Below are 19795 nucleotides of genomic sequence, written 5' to 3' on the forward strand. Positions count from 1 at the left end.
TCAGGGAAAACGCTCCAAAATCGTGCGAGGTAGAACAGAATTCTGAGAAAATTGCAAATTGATTTTCTTTGTATTCATGAGAAATGTCTAACAATTCAACTTTTCAAACAATTCTTTTAAAACTTTTTTTGAGCTTTCGAGAAAGTTTGAAAATTGAAAGATTTCTAAGATGCAAAAACTCTTGAAACAAAATTTATAAAAAGAACTATGAAAAGTACGTGCTTTCACTATTTTATAGATAGGAAAAGGAGTTTATTCATTTCGAGGCTTATTTGGAAAATACAGAAAATACTGCATAAATATGTATTCAATGAACATAAAAGAAATGCCAAATCTTTATGCATTTTCACCTGGAAAAACTCAGTGAAAAGTAAATTAAATTGTAAAAAAATATTTAAAATTTATTTTATTGTAAACTGAAATATTTATTAAAAAAATTTCCTGTAAAAATTAGATTAATTCTTCACTAAATTTAACCAAAAATATTGCAAATAAAAAACAATAATATAAGAGTTAATAAAATTACTAAACTTTGCAAGGATCTTAAATCCTTTAACAAATAAAGAACTCTTCCTTTCACCTCAAAGAAGTTTCTCAAAAAGAAAGCCAATTTCTTTAAGTAATTGATAATAATGGTTTCATTAGACTTTTACAACCCAAAAGGCAAATTTCTAAATTTAATTCGAACCTCTAAAACAAACCCTAAATGAATATGAGTCCTTCCCACGACCCTTTCTACGCGGGAATAATAAGGAGAAAACCTGGAAGAGGACATAAAAGACCGTTATCAAAACTTATGATGCTTTTTAGAAGGGAATAAACTTTAATCATAATCTCTCCTCTTCTCCAGGACGTCACATAATCAGTATTTTAAATGGAGACTCCTTAACTTTTGAATAGTGTAACTTACACAGAGAAAAATTGTTCCTTTATAAAAACTTTGAGAAGTTGGATTTTTACGCATTGGAAAGAATTGAAAGGATCTAGACATGTTTAAATAAAAGCATTGGAATAAGAGAAATTTTTGAAAAGAAATTTCAGGGAATAGACGAAGAAAAAAATCTTCAATTTTTTCCTTTGTGAAACATCAGTAATGGGATAGATTCTGATACAAATCTTTTCTTTTCTTTTCTTACAATTCGTCAGGTATAAGGAATTTGGTATTCTAGGAAAAATCTTATAAGATTTTGACATTTTATTTCTTTCTTTTAACGTATTTTTGAAAAAAAAAGTTTCTCTTTAAAGATCTTTTCGATTTTTTTCCTGAACAACAAATTCTTATTTTTCTTTTCTAGAATGATAATAGAACGATTTAAAAATCCCATCTGTCAAAATCTTCCAACAACTTTTCAGTTGTTAGAAAAGAAAAGAAAAGATTTTGTGATTTTAGAGATTGTGTGATTTTATTTCCATAAAGTACAACTTAAATTTTCTTTCATTGCACATTTCCTAAAGTCCTAAAAAATCTTTAATTTAGGCTAATAAATAAAATTTTCAGATTAATTTTTCTCTGTGTAATACATTTTCAATTTTTTTTTAATATTATTCAATTAAAGAGAATTTAAGAAAAAAATTATTTAAAAAAAATATTTCACAAAGATTTCGTGATTAGTAAATAATAAATATTTAATGTAATTTATTATATTTTCTTATTAAAAATTCAACAAGAAATTAATTAAAAAGAATATTAATATTTATATGCTGTTCGATCGAACATTTCCAATGTTTGTGGAAGAAAATTAATTTTTCCTGACTTTAAAACATCGTCGTATAGTGAATCTCAAGACGTCTACGTGGCGATAACAGTCACTTAACACATTTTACAATTTTAGAATCCTCATATCTGTCGTTTTCTTCTCTCAAGACGAAACCTCTCGCAAGCAAACATAATGGAGCTCCTTTTTGCTTTTGCGATGTGTGGATGATGCGAAACGAAAGTCTCCTCTCGTTGGTGCTGAAGAGGGGTTGAAAAGCCATAAATACAGCATCCCCTGTATGTGGGGGATGCTATGTATCTATGTATGTACATGGAATGTATGTGAGCAACCCTTTGGCCTCTCGCACTTCCCTCACTATATATGTGATCAACATTATGTACGTACATATAATGATTGTTGGTGGATTTTGTTCTTTGAGATGGTTTCCCTGGTACAATCACGATTTGTTTACCCACCAAACTCGCCCACATGCACGCAAAATTTTGCTCAAAAGTCACCCCCACCTCACAGTTCACAACCCACCCCCCTCATCCCACAAACGGTGTGTATGGAGGAGAATTTTCTGTGTATGGCACCAAAAGGTATATGGGCGAACATTAAAATTGTACAACAGTTCTGTATTCTCGCTCTCATGCAACAGAAATATCAATCAAAGTTGATGGAAAGAATAAAAAGTTGTTGGAGGAGACAAGAAATAAATTGAATTCAATTCTGCAAGACACAGAGAGCACTCACACACATACACATGGAGTGAAAAGATACACTTTATACGTGATTTTCCTCATTCTTTCTTCATTTTTTTTCCTTCTTAGCCACCCCCACATTCGGGCAATTGTGATGGGCCTGAAGGATGGGTGGACGTGCAATGGTAGGAGGGAGGGTGGAGAGAGAGGGAGGAAAAAAAAAGAAAAATATACCGTTGAAAATGAGAAGAAATTTTCCAAGCGAGACTTGCGATTTTAGCATGAATTTTTCACAGAGTTTTTCCTTCCTCTCCTTTCTATTCTTTCTTCTTTCGCCTAAATACGTGTCCCTACTTCATCATCACACCAGGACAAATGGAAAATTTTTCAAGTCACTTTCTGGGAATTTTTTTCTCCTTTTATTTTTCACATAAACTTTTTTCCCGCACGAATTACGCCCTCACATTGCACAAACTACCCCCACAATCTGTCCACAACACTGCAACTGATGATTTTTCCAGGTCAATTATTGCTGGAAAAACAGCCCTTTTCTTTGCGATTTAATTGACGGCGTTTTGAGGGAAGAAAAATTGATAACACGAGGTGGTAGCAACTGAACGTTTGAGAGATCGATATATTGGGACTTTCAAAGCTCCCTCCTGTGTGAGAAATTTTCCTTTCTCTCTCACAAAACATCCCCTTTTTTGCTCTCTCCCTCTCACCCACACACCCTCAAAACACCACTCTCCGCTCTCATCTCTCTCACAGCTGCTCTCCTCATACCCAAAAATAATTTTTCCCTCTCTCACGAGAAAGCTTTTTTTCCTTTCAGGAAAGACGACCAAAATTCCATTGAACTTTGCATATCATTTTGCATGAAAATTCTCCCCCACACCCCCCGGCTAAAAGAGAAATTGGGAGCTTTTCCTTCTACAACCCCGTGTTTTTGGCGGGCGGGGGTGAAAATAGAAAATCCACCAGTGAGTGACTGGATATTGTAAAAGTTTTCCCACATCCAGACGGAAGAAGGTGCAAGGAAGGAAAAAAAAGGAGAACGTTGAGATATATTGGATTTGCAAAATATCGTACACACAATGTGATTTATAGTGACGACGCTTCTGTAGATTCTTCCTCAATTTTCTTCAATCCACAACACCTACGTAAAATAATAGTTTTGCGGGGAAAATAAAAACTTTTTAATGCTGGGAAAATTATTTAATTCACCCTTGGAAGTTTGTTCGTTTGAAAAATTGAGTTATTTAAATTTAGTTGAATTTAATTGAATGCATTTATCTGTTAACTCTATGACGTATTTAATTAATTTATTAAGTTTATAAGTTAAATAATAGAGTGAGAAAATATTCTATAAAATTAAAAGAAAATATTTTTTTTTGAGGTTCTCAGTATCGGAGGCAGTCAATAAGAAACCAGCGCATTGAAGCTTCTAGCGACGTTTCGGTTTAATTTTAAAACCATCATCAGGCACTTCAAGTACATACTACAATCAAAAGCTATATGATCGATATTGAAACGTTTGATTGTAGAGCCTGATGATGATTTAAAAATAAACCGAAACGTCGCTCAAAGCGCCAAAACGCTGCTTTCAATCAATATACATACGGTAATTCATAAAAATATCTTTTAACTGATTAAAATCTTTTCTATTTTAACAAATTAAAATTTGTAAGATTTTGGAAGATGTTGTTTTTTAAATGTTCTAATGTCGTTCTATAAAGAATTTGCTGTTCGAGAAAACATTCAGAAAGATCTTTAAAGAGCCCTGGAATAAAAATTTTTCTTCAAAAACCCGATTAAAGGAAGAAATAAAAGGTTAAAGTCTAATAAGATTTTTTCCAGAATACAAAAAAAAACCTTACAACTGACAAATTGTAAGGAAAGAAAAGATTTATATCAGAATCTTCCCATTGTTAAATCTTATAAATTCTCTATAGACTATACCAAAAAAAACTAAAGTTCACCAATTTTAAGAAGATAAAAATTAATTATTTTGTCAGAAACAACCCAACTTTATTGCACTAAGAAATAACTTAACTTAAAAAATAACTAAAATAACTTAAAAATAAAATGTCAAAATTTTTTACAGAAATATAAACTTCTTCAATTCATCAGGATGGTACTTATGCGTAATTTGGTGCTCCAACAATTAACATTTTACTAATTATTTGGTAATTTATTCATCAGTCAAAAAGGTCGTTATAAAGAAAATGGAGAAGCATATGCTTCATATTTCATAACCAAATACCTCACTTAACCTCAAAAGAAAGAAAGTTTCTATCCTCAAAAGTTTGACCTTAATTTTCTCTCAAAAGAAAATATTTTTCCAAGTTTTCTTTCGGTGATATTGAACTATAATGAAACTCCCCTATACACAGATGTATAATTTATCACGAAATATTAAATAGATTTTAATTCTGGGGCGATTGAAAATACTCGAATTGGCCACTTTGGCCAGCAAAATCCTCCAGGGTTAACACTTGGAGGATTTATGTGGACACCGTGGCCATTTCGAGTTTTTAAACCGTCATAGATTAAAATGTATTGGACCTATCGTGATAATTATCACGTCTATGTGTAGGGAATTTCAACTACTTTTAGTTAGGTGAAAGAAAAACCGGAAAATATTTTTCTTTTTATAAGATAATTAAGGTCAAAGTCAAAATTATACGCGGAGGATGAAAATGGACACAGTGGCCATTCAAATTCTCATACATTTTTGACAGCTTTTTGAGGTTATGTTTCCCCGTATTTTCCAAATCAGGATCTCTTTTTCACTTTTCTGCGATGAAAATCATTAGTGTGATTTCATTTTATTGCCGGAAGTGATCCGATAGTTATTCAGAGAAAGGAAGTGATTATTCAGGCGCATTAAGAAAATTGACAAAATTGTAGGAAAAAATTTGATTTAAAATGGCAATCAATTTTTTTGATAAATTATTTAGAAATTGAGTGCGATAATAGTTAAAACAGATTAAGAATTAATCAAACTTTCGATCCTCATTCAATAAGCAGATCTACAATTAACAAACAATTTAATAATTGAACTTTTTATTATGATGGACACTGTGACCATTTTGATCCTCCGCGTAGGTAAAAAGTTTTCGGTCCTCTAAGTGTTAAAGAAAGAAGAAATAAATAAATTATAATAGGTTATTTATTTCCAATATTATTTATTTACAATACTATGCGGGGAAATTGGCTAAATTATTTTTCTCATTCACCACCTGTGGCGCCACATGTTCCATTCCCTATGAGAAAATCATACTAAAAATAAAAATTTAAATAGCAAAAAATGCCCAAGTTTAATCTCTTTGACCTTCTTACAAAAGTTGTTCAGGATCTCATCCAGAAGGGTTTCTGGAAATTTCGCAATTGTACCATTCTATTTGAGGAAGAAGCCTAAATCTCCTGGACTAAATTGGCCCATAACCTCAAGAAGTTGTTTGTTGCATAAAATGTGAAATTCTGGTTCAAATTAAATACTAAAAATGAGCACTGACCGGAAGTCCCTGATTCGCCACACCCTGGTGGCTTCCGTGGGGATTGGGTTGATGTACATTGTTTTAAAGAATCGTGGGAATTTACTGCGGAAGTGGCGAAGCATCTGGGACAGGAAGAATCCACTGAATAGGCAGAAGATTGAGATTGTCAATGACGTGGAGCACTGCCGGAGGGTTGTGGAGATCCTGAGGAAGTAAGTCCGATGAGTCTTTGTGATTAATTCCATGAGATGAGTTGGGAATCGTTCTTTCAGCCACTGCCAGAAGTACCAGGTCCTGGGATTTGACTGCGAATGGGTGACTGTCAATGGGATCAGGCACCCCATTGCTCTCCTTCAGCTGGCCTCCCACACAGGACTGTGTGCCCTCTTCCGCTTAAGCCACATCAAAGGTATCCCGCTGGATCTGAAGGAGTTGCTGGAACGTGAGGACATTGTCAAAGTAGGCGTTGCTCCCAATGAGGATGCTCGGTTGCTGTGTCAGGATTACTCAGTCACCGTGGCAAGTGTTCTCGATCTCCGGAGCATGGCTCAGCTTGTTGGGGAACAACCTCTTGGACTCAGCAAACTCTCCCAGAGCTTCCTGAACATTGAACTGGACAAAGATTGGCGTCTTCGTTGCTCAGACTGGGCAGCTCATGAATTGAATGCTAAACAAATTCAATATGCTGCCAATGATGCCTTTGTGGCTATTGAACTGTTCAAATACTTTGCCGGACGGATAGCTCCGACAAAAGGAGGAGGTTTCTGGAACCCCAGTGGGCATGATCTCAATGAAACTTTGAGCATCTGCACGCCATTCATTGATGTATCCTTTAAGTACAAGAACACACCACAGCAGGGATCGAGTAAGAAGAATGGGAAGAATTTCCTGAAGAAGTGAGAATAAATCTGTGATATCCGGAAAGTCAGAAAAGACTTTTTCTCTTCCCTTGTTTTTGTAGGGAAGCAGCAGTGAAGGAGAACAAGAGAGCCTTCAGCACACGTTCACGTCCTCTGTACTACAACTGCTTCATGGAGGCACCCGATGGGGAGCTCCTCTGTGCAATGGATGTCCGGAAAGCAGATTGGTACATCGCAAAAGGCCTCGCGGTGCTCATAAAGGAAGATCCCTACACTGTCCGGCTGGCTTTTGAGCCCTCAGGACGTGCCACAGGGAATGTGGGAGACTTTGATAAGCAGCTGAAAGTCAATCAATGCGTTGTATGTGGGCATGATGAATCCTACATCCGGAAGTACGTTGTCCCGCGGGAATATCGCAAATTCTTCCCTGTCATCATGAAGAGTCACTCCAGCCATGATGTCCTCCTGCTCTGCACACGATGCCACCAGAAGAGCAATAAACATGACCTGGATCTCCGGCAGAAACTCTCAGTGGAGTGCAGTGCTCCGCTGGAGAATCATCCGGATGGTGCAAAATTCCGGGAAGACACCCAACTCAAGTAAATCCTCAAATTCCTTTCTTTAGGAAAGATTTCAAAAATTCCCTTTGCAGGAAACTAAAATCTCTCGCCCTGGCATTGACAGAGAGGAGAAGCACCCTCCCAGAGGGAAGAATCAATGAGATGGAAGCAAGAATCTTGGAAAAATTCCCTTCTTGGGATGAAGTAACTTCGGAGAGATTGAAAGAAATCCTCGAAATGACCACTCTTGTGCCTAATTCATCCTACAGACCTCACGGGGAGATTGTCGTGGAACACTACAAAGCCACCACGGGGCTCGTGAGTCTCGAGAAACTCTGGCGAGAGTACTTCCTGACCACAATGAAACCCAAATTCCTCCCTGAATACTGGTCAGTGACGCACAATCAGGATAGATTGGAGATAAAAGCCGATCGAGGGCGTGTAACAATGGAGGATTTACTTCAGGCTGGGATTGGTACTCACCAAAATGCAGGGAATTCAGGAGAAATCACAAAAACAAATGAAGAATAGCCGCTATCTATATAATAAAGAATGTTCTCTGTGTAATTTCGCTTCTGTTGGTTCGATCGCGATGAAATTTGGTACAGAGACTCCTGATACCAGGCCGTTTTCACCAACGACATTCATTTTCCCCCCAGAGCCCCCATTCGTAGCGCCCCCAAAAAATTTTCACGCATTTTGGGACTACTTTTTGAAATTGGCGCCCTAAATGTAGTTCCAAAAGCCACCACTGCTAATTTTTGGTACATTTCGTTGAAGAGAAAATGAAACGGTACACGTCACTGATGTTGTCTCCCTCACACTTTCAGTTTTTCGCAATTTTCTCGCGTTTTCCGCCGAATTTTCCGGCCGGAAGTAAGTTTTTGCAATTAGGAAGCGACGCCACGTCGAATGGCATCATTGGTTTGAAAAGTTCGCGAAAATGCATTTCTAGAAAAAAAAAGTGCGTGTAAAATCCCCAACCGTCAAAATTTCCGCGGGCCCCAAATTCCGCATGGAGGAGCTCCCCGAGGGTCCCGGAGCACCCGTAAGTGCCCCAGGAGCTCAAAAAATGCGTTTTATGCCCACAAATTTGGGAAAAAACAAGGAAATCACGAATTTTGTCGAAATGCAAAAAAAAAGTTCGTTTAGTTCAAAAATGAGACGGATGCACTGTGTTGGCCGGTGTTGGCGCTGTAAGCGAAAAAGAAGAAAAATAAGTATGTGTTTTTCTCGGAGTTTTTAAGAAATTTTCTTTATTTTCTCGAGTTTTTCCAATTGATTTTCCTTAAAAATAGTTAAAAGAACTTGTTAAAATTCTTACTTGGTGAAAATTCATGTAAAAAATCATAGAAAACACAAAGAAAAATAAAAGTGTCTCAGCTGAGATTTTTAGGTTATGTGATGTAATCAAAATATCAGGAAAAATCAGGATTTTCTCTCAAATTCCAGGCGGAAATGGCAGGAGTTTTGAGATTGAGTGTTGTGCGCTTCCTGCCGACTGCAGTGAAGCCCGCTGTGGTGCCGGTGGTGCAGCAGAAATGTGGAATTTCCGGGCGATCAATGCGAGGAAGTCAGAAGATTGTGAAACCTCCTCCTTACCCATACAAAACCAAGAAATACGGCTTCCTCCAGGCTATCTTTGATCACACCAGGAAGCGTTTTGATGAAAACACCAAAGTAAGCTTCCTTCAAGCCTATTTCTTTAGAATTTTTCTCTAAAATTCTTCTGGAATTTGCAGATTATCGCCGTGGAGGGACCCCTGGCTGCGGGGAAGAGCAAGTTTGCCAAGGAGCTGGCTGATGAGCTGGAGATGCACTACATCCCTGAAGCAAATATGGATATGTATTACATAAATTCTTATGGATTCGATGCCCGTACGCTCGATCCGGAATTCCCAGCATCGTTGAAGAGCTACGACGAGAAGACCTTCTGCCGTACCCCGAAGCATCCCAATGCTGCTGCCTTTCAGTTCAACATGTACGCTCTGCGCTTCTGGCAGTACGTAGAGGCACTCAATCACCTGTTCAACACCGGTCAGGGAGTCGTCCTGGACAGGAGTTGCTACTCTGACATGGTCTTCATCGAGGCAATGGCCAAAAATGGGTTTGTTGCTCTCAAATTCTCCCTTTCCGGAAGGGCTGTTTTGAAGGGTATTTCCGGGCATTTCTGTCCATCTTTGTAGGTACATTTCAAAGGGTGCTCGATCCTTCTACTACGATATCCGGAAGAATACACTTCAGGAGCTAATGAAGCCCCATTTGGTTGTTTATTTGGACGTTTCCGTGGAGCAGGTGAAGAAGAATCTTAAGAAGCGCGCTCTGCCCCATGAAGCGAATTCTCCCGCCCTCACGGATCAATATCTGCGTGATATTGAATCCTTCTACAAGCAGCTCTACCTCAAGGAGATCAGCACCCACGCTGAGCTGCTTGTGTACGATTGGAATGAGGGTGGAGATACGGAAGTTGTCGTGGAGGACATTGAGCGGATTGATTTTGATCGCTTCGACAAGCACGACCCGAAGATGAAGGATTGGCGATGGGGCCTCAATCTTGAGTGGGATTTCAACAATCGCCGGATGAAGTACAGTGTGCAGAAGAATGTCCTCGAGGGGCTCTTCAATGTGCCCCGTCTGGATGTTCCGGAACTCCTTGTTGATGCTGAGGACTCCAAGCAGGCTCAGGATGTCCTGGAAACGGTGAGAATCCACCAAATCTTTTAAGAAAGTCAATCATAACGCGTCCAGTTATAAGAGTTGGTGTCCCACAACGTGTAGAAGTTTGTTTATGCGTTGTAATTTGATTTGTGAGCAGTATTAGTAGGCAAAGTTGATTTTTTTGTGAAATTCTGCAATTTTATGGATAAAAATGGTCATATCTCTTGTTTTATAAGACCTACAGAAATTTCTTGACTAGTTATGGTCAAGGTCACTTCTAGAGCACAAAATGGCGGATTTTTGTTTTACTAAAACAGTTTTTTGCAATTTTTGTCCTGAAGGAATGGTTCTAGAGATTTCTGATGTTTTAGAAAGTTGTAGAGAATTGCAATACCTTTAATTTGATACCAAGTTAAGCAAAATCGGTCAAGCGGTTCAAGAGATATAGCTCTTAGAACTTTTCAAATTCAAGAATTTTTCAAATGACTATATCTTCTAAACGGCATCATAGATTTTCTTCATTTTCGGGCTGATGAAAGATATTGAGTTAGGCTACAACATATCTAAATTTAAAGGAAATCGATAACAGAATTTCGGAGATATTGCTCCTTAACACCGGAGGACTTTACTGGTACTTGCTACCAATTGGAACCTTAAAATCATCACAAAATAAAATCTATTGGACCTATCTCGATGAATTTAGCATCTATGTATAGGGAATTTTAATTACTTTAAGATAGCAGAAAGAAAATCTCGAGAAAAGTCTTTTCTTTGGAAGATAATTGAGGTCAAAGTCAGAATCCAACGCGGAGGATCAAATTGGTAATAACTACCAGTCAAAATCCCATACATTTTAGCCATTGTTTTGAGGTTATGTTTCCCCATATTTCCCAAATAAAGTACTCTTGTTCACTTTTCCTCTGTGAAAATAATTAATGTGGACTAATTTTATTGCCGGAAGTGACTAAAAAGTTACTTTAAGAATCAAAGTTTGTGATGATTTAGGCGCAATAATAAATTATGTAAAATTGTAGCTAAAAAAGTCGTTTGAATTGGCAATTTTTCATCGATTCGACGCAATTTTTTTTTCAGTGACGATTTTCTCAATTAAATATTTAGAAATTCGGTGAAGAAGATTGAGAATTAGTGAAACTTTCGATCCTTGTTAAAAAAAACTGATTAATAATTAATTATTGAGCATATTTTATCAGCTGGTAGTTATTACCAATTTGATCCTCCGCGTTGTGCCAAATGTTGGGTCCTCCAAGTGTTAAAGTTAGGCAATTTTTGTTTTTGATTTTAGCGCCTCTTGCGGATGTTTTTGAAACTTGGAATGTTTGAAACAGTTGTAGGGCTTCTTAAAACCTTTCATTTGATACCAAGATCGTCAAAATCGGTCAAGCCGTTCTTGAGTTATATCGAAAAAACACTTTTTGCTTTAGGCCGCCATATTTGCTAAACCGCTTGACCGATTTTCAAGTATGAATTATCGATGAAAACGTCCCACTGAGCCCTACAACATACTAAAATTTCAGACCTCTAGCTATAAGGGAAGTGCTTGACGTTAGTTCAAAATGGCGGACGGCGGCCATCTTGGATTTTGAAAATGCCAAAAATGAAATTTTACACCCATATTTCTATAGAAAACTTCAATCTGGAAGTCTCTATCTGTTACCGTTCTCGAGCTATAAGGCAAAGTCTAAAACGTGCCCATACCATGTTTGAGATCGATCTGAAGGGATCGGTTTTTCCGATGATTACAATACTTGGTGTTAACTACGTTTGTGGTATACCAACTAATTGACAGAAATTTATAAAAAAAATTGTATTTTCAGGCTCCCGGATGGGGTTATTCGAAGGGTTTCAATCCTGACCAGGGTGATCAAGTGACGTGGAAGTTCTAGAGAGAGAGAGAGCCACGAAAGAAAGAAACTTCCGGACGTTAGGAAAAACATTAAATTATCTAAATAAACATTTTTTTCTCTGTTGTTCATTTTGTGTGACATCAGCGTATTTACAGGATTAGGTGGGCCCCCATTGGGGCGGAGGGTTGTTAAATTACACCAAGGATATGTTTAGACTGTCTCCGTGAGGAAGGTTTCCGTGTCCTCCGTGACAACAGCGTCAATGTTGTAGAAGATTGCATGGAGGGAGATGAAGAAGAATGAAGCTCCCAAGACCCAAAACATCGCCGCTCCTGCTCCAGCCAGGTAGAGAATGGGGATGGCGGCACAATTGATGAGGATACACTGCTGACCAGCATTGAGTTCTCGCTGGAAAATCGTGATCTTTGTGTTGTGTTGCTTGACTTTGTAGCACGCATAGAAGACCCCACCGAGGACAATGAGGATCAGTGGTGACGTGAGGAGACAGTAGAACACCAAGCCCAAGAAGACAAAGAGATAGTTGCTCTGGAAGTAGGCAAGATTCCGCACGAGGCGCCCCGTGAGACGCTGAATGTTGGCGACTGTCTTGAAATTGCTCATATTGAGGAATTCCGACCATGGCCGGATGTTCTGTCGCATCTCACGCAAAAGTTCCACCATATTGGGGACTCGGCTGCGATTGAAGACCCTACCCAAGTGGGGAGAGAAAGCACACGTAAATCGTGGAGAAAGTAAGAGATTCGCATGAGTACTCACGAGCTGAAGAGATTCTTCGTTTCAGGCTGCGGTGGCGGATTCATATTCCCGCTCACCTTGTCACTCATATCAATATTAACATCCATTTCCTATTTGTTTCCCAAATAGATGATGTAAATCCCAGGAATCAGGAGGCACTCAGGAGGAAGGATTTGCGTCCGGAAGTGATAACAGGTGCATCACAAAATGTCCCAGAAGCACAAATTTACTTCTTCAGCACTTGGGGGAACTTTCTAAAAGCTCTCAGGGAGTCTGGGGATGATTAATTTAACAATTTTCAGGGGATTTTGGGGGTAAGAAAAATTAGTCAGAATTTTTTTTTAGAAAAAAAAAACGTCAACATCATCAGTTTCCACAAATTCCACATCAAATTGCTGGCTTCCACATTCAAGAGGTGGGGGCGCTGCTTACAGCCAGGAGGTCGATCCTAACTCGATTTTTCACGATTTTCTCGCATTTTCCGCCAAATATTCTGGGAAAATTGGGGTTTCCGGACTCAGGAAGCGACGCTACTTTGATTGATATTAAGAAAACAGAAAATTCAATAAAAACACTTCCGAGGAAAAAATCGTGTAAAAAGACCAAAAATCGCAATTACGCCCAAAATAAGCCCCCAGAACACACGTCCCCCTTACCCACAAACCCCCCTGCAGTAGGAAAACTCAGAAAATTGCACCAGAACGGAGAAAATTGAGTTTTTCCACAGCCGTGAAATGTGTTCGGCGCAATGTCGCGATGGGAGCTGAAAAATATGTAAAAATGCATTAAATCGTGTTTCTTTGCCCCCAAACCACCACTAGAAGCTCCATGGGGGGCCCTGAAGCGCCCCCAGCTACTTTTGCAGCCTAAAAAATGTATTTTTTTTGCCTAAAAAGTATCAATAAAAAATTTGACGAAATTCAAATATAACGGTTAAAAACGGTCACCAAAAAATCGTGTTTTGTGAGAATTTAGCAGAAAATGTTGGAAAATTAAGCTCCAGAATGACATTGTACTATGTGGGGGTGATTAAATTGGGGCTCTCGAGTTAAAGACACACCCAGTTGAGCAATAAAACGGATATTGTGGAAGTCTGTCCTGATAATATTGTGTCTCCATAACAGAGCTAAAAAGCCTACAAAGAGAATAATACGACTCGCAGTAAGAGTAAGAAGCTTTTTCTTACCCAGATTTATTATCTAGGAGCTGTATAAGCGCTACAAAGACGTAAAAAAGGCGTTGAAATCATTTTTTGACGTTCCCATGGAAGCTTTGACAAGATTGAATAAATTAATTGGTAGCACGTACCTGAGGATATTCGTATCGGGGGTTAGACTGTGGGTCGAATGACCAGCGAAACACAGTAGGTACTTTCAATCATATATTTCACTTCTAACTTTAATAACAAACAATAAAAATAAGAAAATTATAAAGAGACAAAATTTCCATGTGGCTTCAATCAAAATTCTCATGAAGAGAGAGTGCACGCTGAAGTTGGCAGCGAAAAGGGAAAGTGGAGTCGTACCACGCAAAAGGTGCCAACTTCATTCGGTGCCGGCATTTGGCGCCGTAACATATTCCCGGGGCTGAACCGTAGGATTCTGAACTTCCTGCTCAGTAGGGTCCGTAACCGGGAGCAATGCGAGTTTTGAAATGGCACGTTTGAATTGGCCATTTTTGGTTTGTACTGTGGCCACCCTGTGCTTCTTGTCTTCCCCGGGATGAATCAGGACAATCCTGCCCAGGAGCCAAGTGAGTGGCGGTAGATTGTCTTCGATCATCACGACCAGATCGCCAGGTTGCAAGTTGGGTTGCTCCTTCTGCCACTTTCGACGTTGTTGCATGTTGAGTAGAACTTCGCGAGCCCAACGTCGCCAGAAGTGCTGAACAATTTGATCGTTGACTCTCCATCGATTGAGGCGATTTGTAGGAACATCGGAGACATCGTGTGTTGGGAGAGCGTTAGCAGGTTCGAAAAGGAAGAAATGAGATGGTGTGAGTGCGTCCAAGTCAGAGGGATCCGATGATTTTGGAGTCAATGGGCGAGAGTTCATACAACTTTCTATCTGCACCATGATGGTAAGGAATGACTCGTAAGTGAGAGTCACATTCCCAGCGACACGATAGAAGTGTCGTTTGAAAATCTTGACTGCCGATTCCCAAAGTCCGCCAAAGTTGGGACTTCTCGGAGGAATGAAGTGGAATTGGATTTGTTCTTCGGACGCATGTTTGATGATTTTCTCTTGATTGTCCTTTTCCAGGAGGAATTTGCGAATTTCCTTGAGCTTCCCTGCAGCGCCAACGAAATTGGTTGCGTTGTCGCAATAGATGTCGGAAGGTTTTCCTCGACGAGCAGTAAACCTTGTGAGAGCAGCAATGAATGCTTCGGAAGACAAGTCTGTTACCATCTCTAGGTGCACGGCTCTGCTGACGAAGCATATGAAGATCGCTACGTAGATCTTGAATTTGGTGGCACGTCGCAGAGGAGCCCTAATGTAAAATGGGCCGCAGAAATCAACGCCTACCTTTGTGAAAGGACGACGAGGTTGGACAACACGATCTGCGGGAAGGTTGCCCATGATTTGCTGCATTGGCTTAGGCTTGCATCTAAAGCAGCGAACGCACTTTCGAGTGACGGAGCTTGCGACGTCGTACCCGCGAAGTGGCCAGTAGCGCTGCTTCATTGTGTACTCAACCAGTTTGGGACCACCGTGGCAGGTGTCCAAATGGGTTTTTTCAGCGAGAAGTCGTGTAAAATGGTGCTTGTCAGGAAGCAGGATTTGATGCTTCATTGAGATAGGAAGCGATGACTTCTGAATTCTTCCGCCGACTCTAATGATGCCATTTTCATCGAGGAAGGGATTCAAATCGATGATGCGTGATGGTGTAGTTAGCTTTTTCCCAGATTTCAAGGCAAGAAACTCCTTGGCGAAAACCTGGCGCTGAACTTGTGAAACGATGAGCAAATTTGTCGCTGTAAGCTCTGAGACAGTAAGAGGCCCTGTTGCAGGAGGAGTGCTCTTGACCCGTGCCTTGAGGTTGTGCAGGTAACGTCTCCAGTACGACAAATAGCGAATCATTCTGGTGTGTGAAGAGAATTCATCAATTATCTTCCAGAAGTCCGAAACAACACTTGTAACGCATGTGACACGTTGCTCGAGGAGTTCATCATCCGCGACATTCGTGAGTGAACCATCATTGAATGAATCATCAAGAAGTGCGAAATCTGGTCCGTGCCACCAGAGAGTATTGTTGGCTAGCTCACTGGGAGTAGTGCCCCTTGACGCCACATCAGCTGGGTTGAGCTCAGACGGAACGTGGTGCCAATGATTGCGTGGAAGTTGCTGCTGAATCTCCGAGACACGGTTTGCGACAAATGTTTTCCACTTTTGGGGTTCCTTTGCGAGCCAATGGAGGACAATTTCAGAATCGGAAAAAGCTCTAATTGATTTGAAGTCAAGTTTGAGAGCGCTTAGGATTGATTGTAAGAGCTTCACTGCGAGAACTGCTGCGCACAATTCGAGTCGTGGCACTGTGGTCTTTTTGAGGGGTGACACGCGAGTTTTGGCACACAGAAGTCGGCAGCTGATTTGGTCCCCTTCCTTTGTCATCATGTATGCACACGCAGCAATGGCTTTCTCAGATGCATCACAAAAAAGAAGAAGATGATACTCACTTGGGTTGAAATGAGATGTAAATTTGCGCGGCACAGAGATTTGTGTGACTTCCTGGAGACTCTGTTTGTAGGAATTCCACTTGTTGTAAATTTCATCCTCTTGTGACAAATCAGCATCCCAATCGGTCTTCAACGGCCACAAAGATTGCATCAGAATTTTGGCTGTAACGACCACTGGAGCGAGGAATCCGAGTGGGTCGAAAATTCTCGAAATCTCTGAGAGTATGGTGCGTTTGGTGACTACATCACCAGTAGGCGTGACTGTGAAAGTGTATACGTCTGTATAGGGCTTCCAACGAACACCAAGGGCTTTGATAGAGTCGTCCAGATCAGAAAAGTCAACATATTGGGCTTCACGCTCCTCTTCGGGGATGCCTTCGAGAACAGCAGGATCGTTAGACATCCACTTCGTGAGATGAAAACCGCCTTTGTGCATGAGATCTGACATTTGCTGAACTAGTTCTTTGGCAGCCTCGACAGTGGGTGCGCCGGAAAGAAAGTCATCAATGTAAAAGTCAGATTGTGCCTGTTTGGCTGCTGGAAAATGCTCACCTTCATCTTCCACGAGCTGTCGAATAGTTCGTGTGCTCAAGTACGTCGCGCATGCGGTGCCATACGTAACGGTTGTCAAGAGATAAATTTGAAGAGGTTTGTATGGGGCATCTCTCCAGAAAATGCGCAGTAGACTTTGATCCTCCTCAATGAGTTTCACCTGTCGGAACATCTTGCGAATATCTGCCTTGATCACGACGTTGTGTTGTCTGTATCGAAGTAGTATATCGAAGAGGTCGTCTTGAATCTTGGGTCCCACTTTAAGTGCATCATTGAGTGACTTTCCGCTAGTTGTCTTCACAGAGCCGTTAAAGACAATGCGGTATGGGGTAGATGACGAAGAGAGCTTCACGACAGGGTGATGAGGAAGATATACAGCCGGTTGAGGTGAGGTATAATCCGGGGGCATCAATCTCATGTGTCCGAGCTGTTCGTATTCAGTCATGAAATTGACGTAGTGGAGGCGCAGTTCTGGATTTTTCATGAGCTTGCGTTCGATGCAAAGAAATCGCTTCCTTGCAATCTCGTAAGAATCACCCAAAAGATGCACGTTTTTATTGGTGGGGAGAGAGACGACGTATCGGCCATGTTCGTCCCTACGAGTGTGTTGCGAATAGTGGGCTTCGCAATCAATTTCCTCGTTGGAGAGGAGGGGCTTTGTAGACTGTGGCTCCTCAATTTTCCAAAAGCGCTCAATTTGTTCGTTAAGTGAGTCCGACTCTTGCAACGTACAGAGACAGCTGATGCTCGATTTTGCCTGGGAAATGGGACAATTGCCTGCAACCACATACCCGAAAAGTGTTTCGAATAGAATGGGAGTGCCCTCGATTATCCCAGGGCGGATGACTTTTGTGTAAACCTCAACACCAAGGAGCATGTCAATGACACTTGGGACTGCAAAATGAGGATCCGCAAGGTGTACGTTCGGTGGGACTTCCCAAGCAGTGGCGATGGTGACTGATGGTTGTTTCCCAACGATGTTGTCCACGACGGAGAACTCGCATGAGGTTGAGAACTTGAAGTCATTTGAGCTGATTGTGGCCCGTGTAGCGTGCGTGATCTTGGTAGAAAGATTGCCAACACCAACTACTGTTTGATTTGGCTGTGTGTGGATTGGCAGTCGGCACTTTTCAGCGAGCCTTTTTGTGAGAAAATTGGGTTGGCTGCACGAATCTAGCAGCGCTTTGCATGAATGTGTTTTTCCATCACGCCCGGTAATGAAAAGAGAAATTGTTGGCAGCAGGGTGTGCTGTGCAATAGCAGGGTGACTCACGAGCGCGGTAGTAAGTGCCCCTTGTTGTTGATTGGGTTGTGCCGTTTGTGGCACCGATGAAGTTCCGGAAGTGGCTGCCTGGCCCCCAGTTTGAGGTGTTTGAACCTGCTGCTGAACTGAGGAGGAGTTTCCCATGAAAGCTTCATGAAGCAGAGTGTGATGACGTGAACCACAGCGCCTGCAGTTTGATGATTGGCAAGAATCAATGCTGTGAGAGTCTCGCAGACAATTTGTGCAAAGTTTATTCGCTCTCACTAATTCCAGCTGCTGCTGTGGAGTGGAACTCGTGAATTTGGAACATTGTTGCAATTTGTGGGCTCCTTGGGCGCAAATGATGCATTTCTTGGCGTTAGTGGCAGTGTAGCTGACTTTCGGTGCGGCTTTTGAATCAGGCTTCGCTGGTTTGGAATCCTTGGATTTTTTGGCCGAAAAAGTGTCACTGTCTTTGGTGAAGATAACCTCGAGAGCATCGCAACGCCGCTGAAGAAACTCCATGAATTGTTGTAGTGTAGGAATCTGGGATGAGGTGGTCTCTCTGGCCCAGAGAGTTTTGGTCTCCTTGTCGAGCTTGTTGAGTAGGATGTGGATAAGCCAAATGTCGCGATCGGTACAATCCATGGCATCAAGTGCTTGTATAACTCCATGAGTTGTGTTGTACAAGCTGCGCAGAAGTTTTGGATTTGCATCCGGGACACTTGATTGTTCCAAGAAGGTGCGCAAATATTGGCTGACAATACTCTGCTTCTTCTCAAACCGTTCCTCAAGCAAGTTCCAAGCCAAGAGATAATTGTCGTCAGTGACCGCAATGTGCTTGACGATAGACGCGGCCTCACCGCTCAGTTGAGCTTTCAGATATTGGAACTTTTGTACGTTTGAAAGCCCTTTGTTTTGGTGAATTGTACAGGAAAAAGAATCCTTGAAGGATGACCAATCAGCGTAATTGCCTGTGAATGTGGGCATGGTCAGCTGAGGCAATTTCACTTGATTGATGCTGTTGTTTCGAAATGAGTCAAACATAGAGCGATTCATCTTAAGATTCTCCTCCATGAGCTTTACGAGGCTTTCATTTTTTGACTCATTGCCGACAATGCTCTCGTTGGAAGCAGCGTGGAACTCATCATGCTCCGTACGTTGGCGTATCTCAATTTTGAGTTTGATTTGCAATTTGAGAGAGCGATCCTGAAACTCCAATTCGTGATCATGTTCGGTGTGATACGAGTCTTGAGAAAGTTCCGGAAGATTGTAGATCTGTTGCTGGATGGTCTCGAATTTGCTGATAATGCCCTCCAGAGACTTCTCATAGACAAGAAGCTCGTCTAGGCAAAGGTCTTGCTTTGTTGTGAGAGTGTCCTCGAGACGTTTGAGTTGTCCCTTGAAGCTGCCCCTCTGGTAGTGAAGACTTTTCAAGGTCGCCATCGTACGGGATTTGCAGGATGAATTTTCTTCGATAGATCAATGGGAACGTTTGGCTGGGATTCCGCCGTAGTTCGCTGAGTGTGTAGAAGGACCAGTAATGGTAGCACGTACCTGAGGATATTCGTATCGGGGGTTAGACTGTGGGTCGAATGACCAGTAATGGTAGCACGTACCTGAGGATATTCGTATCGGGGGTTAGACTGTGGGTCGAATGACCAGCGAAACACAGTAGGTACTTTCAATCATATATTTCACTTCTAACTTTAATAACAAACAAT

At 40.9% G+C, this 19795-nt stretch overlaps 5 protein-coding genes across 7 annotated transcripts in view; 2 read left to right on the top strand and 3 right to left on the bottom strand.

Moving 5' to 3' along the window:
• The window catches only part of LOC129788634 (neuroligin-4, X-linked), a 63226-nt gene extending 60217 nt beyond the window's left edge, over window positions 1-3009 (bottom strand). The window contains exon 1 of the mRNA XM_055824870.1: window positions 2636-3009. The gene's annotated coding sequence lies outside the window, so the exon portion shown is untranslated. The remainder of the gene's footprint in view (window positions 1-2635) is intronic.
• Window positions 3010-5829: 2820 nt separating this feature from the next.
• LOC129789337 (exonuclease 3'-5' domain-containing protein 2) lies at window positions 5830-7888 on the top strand. Its single transcript, XM_055826116.1, has 4 exons — window positions 5830-6113; window positions 6174-6797; window positions 6863-7360; window positions 7414-7888. The coding sequence occupies exons 1-4, from the start codon at window positions 5908-5910 to the stop codon at window positions 7850-7852; spliced, it is 1767 nt and encodes a 588-aa protein (XP_055682091.1). The 5' UTR covers window positions 5830-5907; the 3' UTR covers window positions 7853-7888.
• Window positions 7889-8471: 583 nt separating this feature from the next.
• On the top strand, window positions 8472-11972 carry LOC129789887 (NADH dehydrogenase [ubiquinone] 1 alpha subcomplex subunit 10, mitochondrial). 3 transcript variants are annotated; one of them, XM_055827008.1, is made up of 5 exons: window positions 8472-8541; window positions 8774-9001; window positions 9064-9428; window positions 9508-10021; window positions 11815-11972. In XM_055827008.1, exons 2-5 carry the CDS (start codon window positions 8780-8782, stop codon window positions 11881-11883), a joined length of 1170 nt encoding a protein of 389 aa, XP_055682983.1. In that variant the 5' UTR covers window positions 8472-8541; window positions 8774-8779; the 3' UTR covers window positions 11884-11972. The 3 variants fall into 3 exon arrangements, with proteins under 3 accessions (XP_055682983.1, XP_055682999.1, XP_055682991.1); XM_055827024.1 differs by having other exon boundaries at window positions 8520-8660; XM_055827016.1 differs by having other exon boundaries at window positions 8524-8717.
• LOC129790331 (prenylated Rab acceptor protein 1) lies at window positions 11939-13026 on the bottom strand. Its single transcript, XM_055827809.1, has 2 exons — window positions 12622-13026; window positions 11939-12553 (listed from the first exon to the last, which is right to left on the bottom strand). The coding sequence occupies exons 1-2, from the start codon at window positions 12705-12707 to the stop codon at window positions 12055-12057; spliced, it is 585 nt and encodes a 194-aa protein (XP_055683784.1). The 5' UTR covers window positions 12708-13026; the 3' UTR covers window positions 11939-12054.
• Window positions 13027-14144: 1118 nt separating this feature from the next.
• On the bottom strand, window positions 14145-19517 carry LOC129786910 (uncharacterized). The gene has a single exon (XM_055822166.1). The coding sequence runs from the start codon at window positions 19515-19517 to the stop codon at window positions 14145-14147; it is 5373 nt and encodes a 1790-aa protein (XP_055678141.1).
• Window positions 19518-19795: the final 278 nt, after the last annotated feature.

This window comes from Lutzomyia longipalpis, chromosome 1 (genome assembly GCF_024334085.1).
Source record: "Lutzomyia longipalpis isolate SR_M1_2022 chromosome 1, ASM2433408v1".
NCBI lineage: Eukaryota > Metazoa > Arthropoda > Insecta > Diptera > Psychodidae > Lutzomyia > Lutzomyia longipalpis.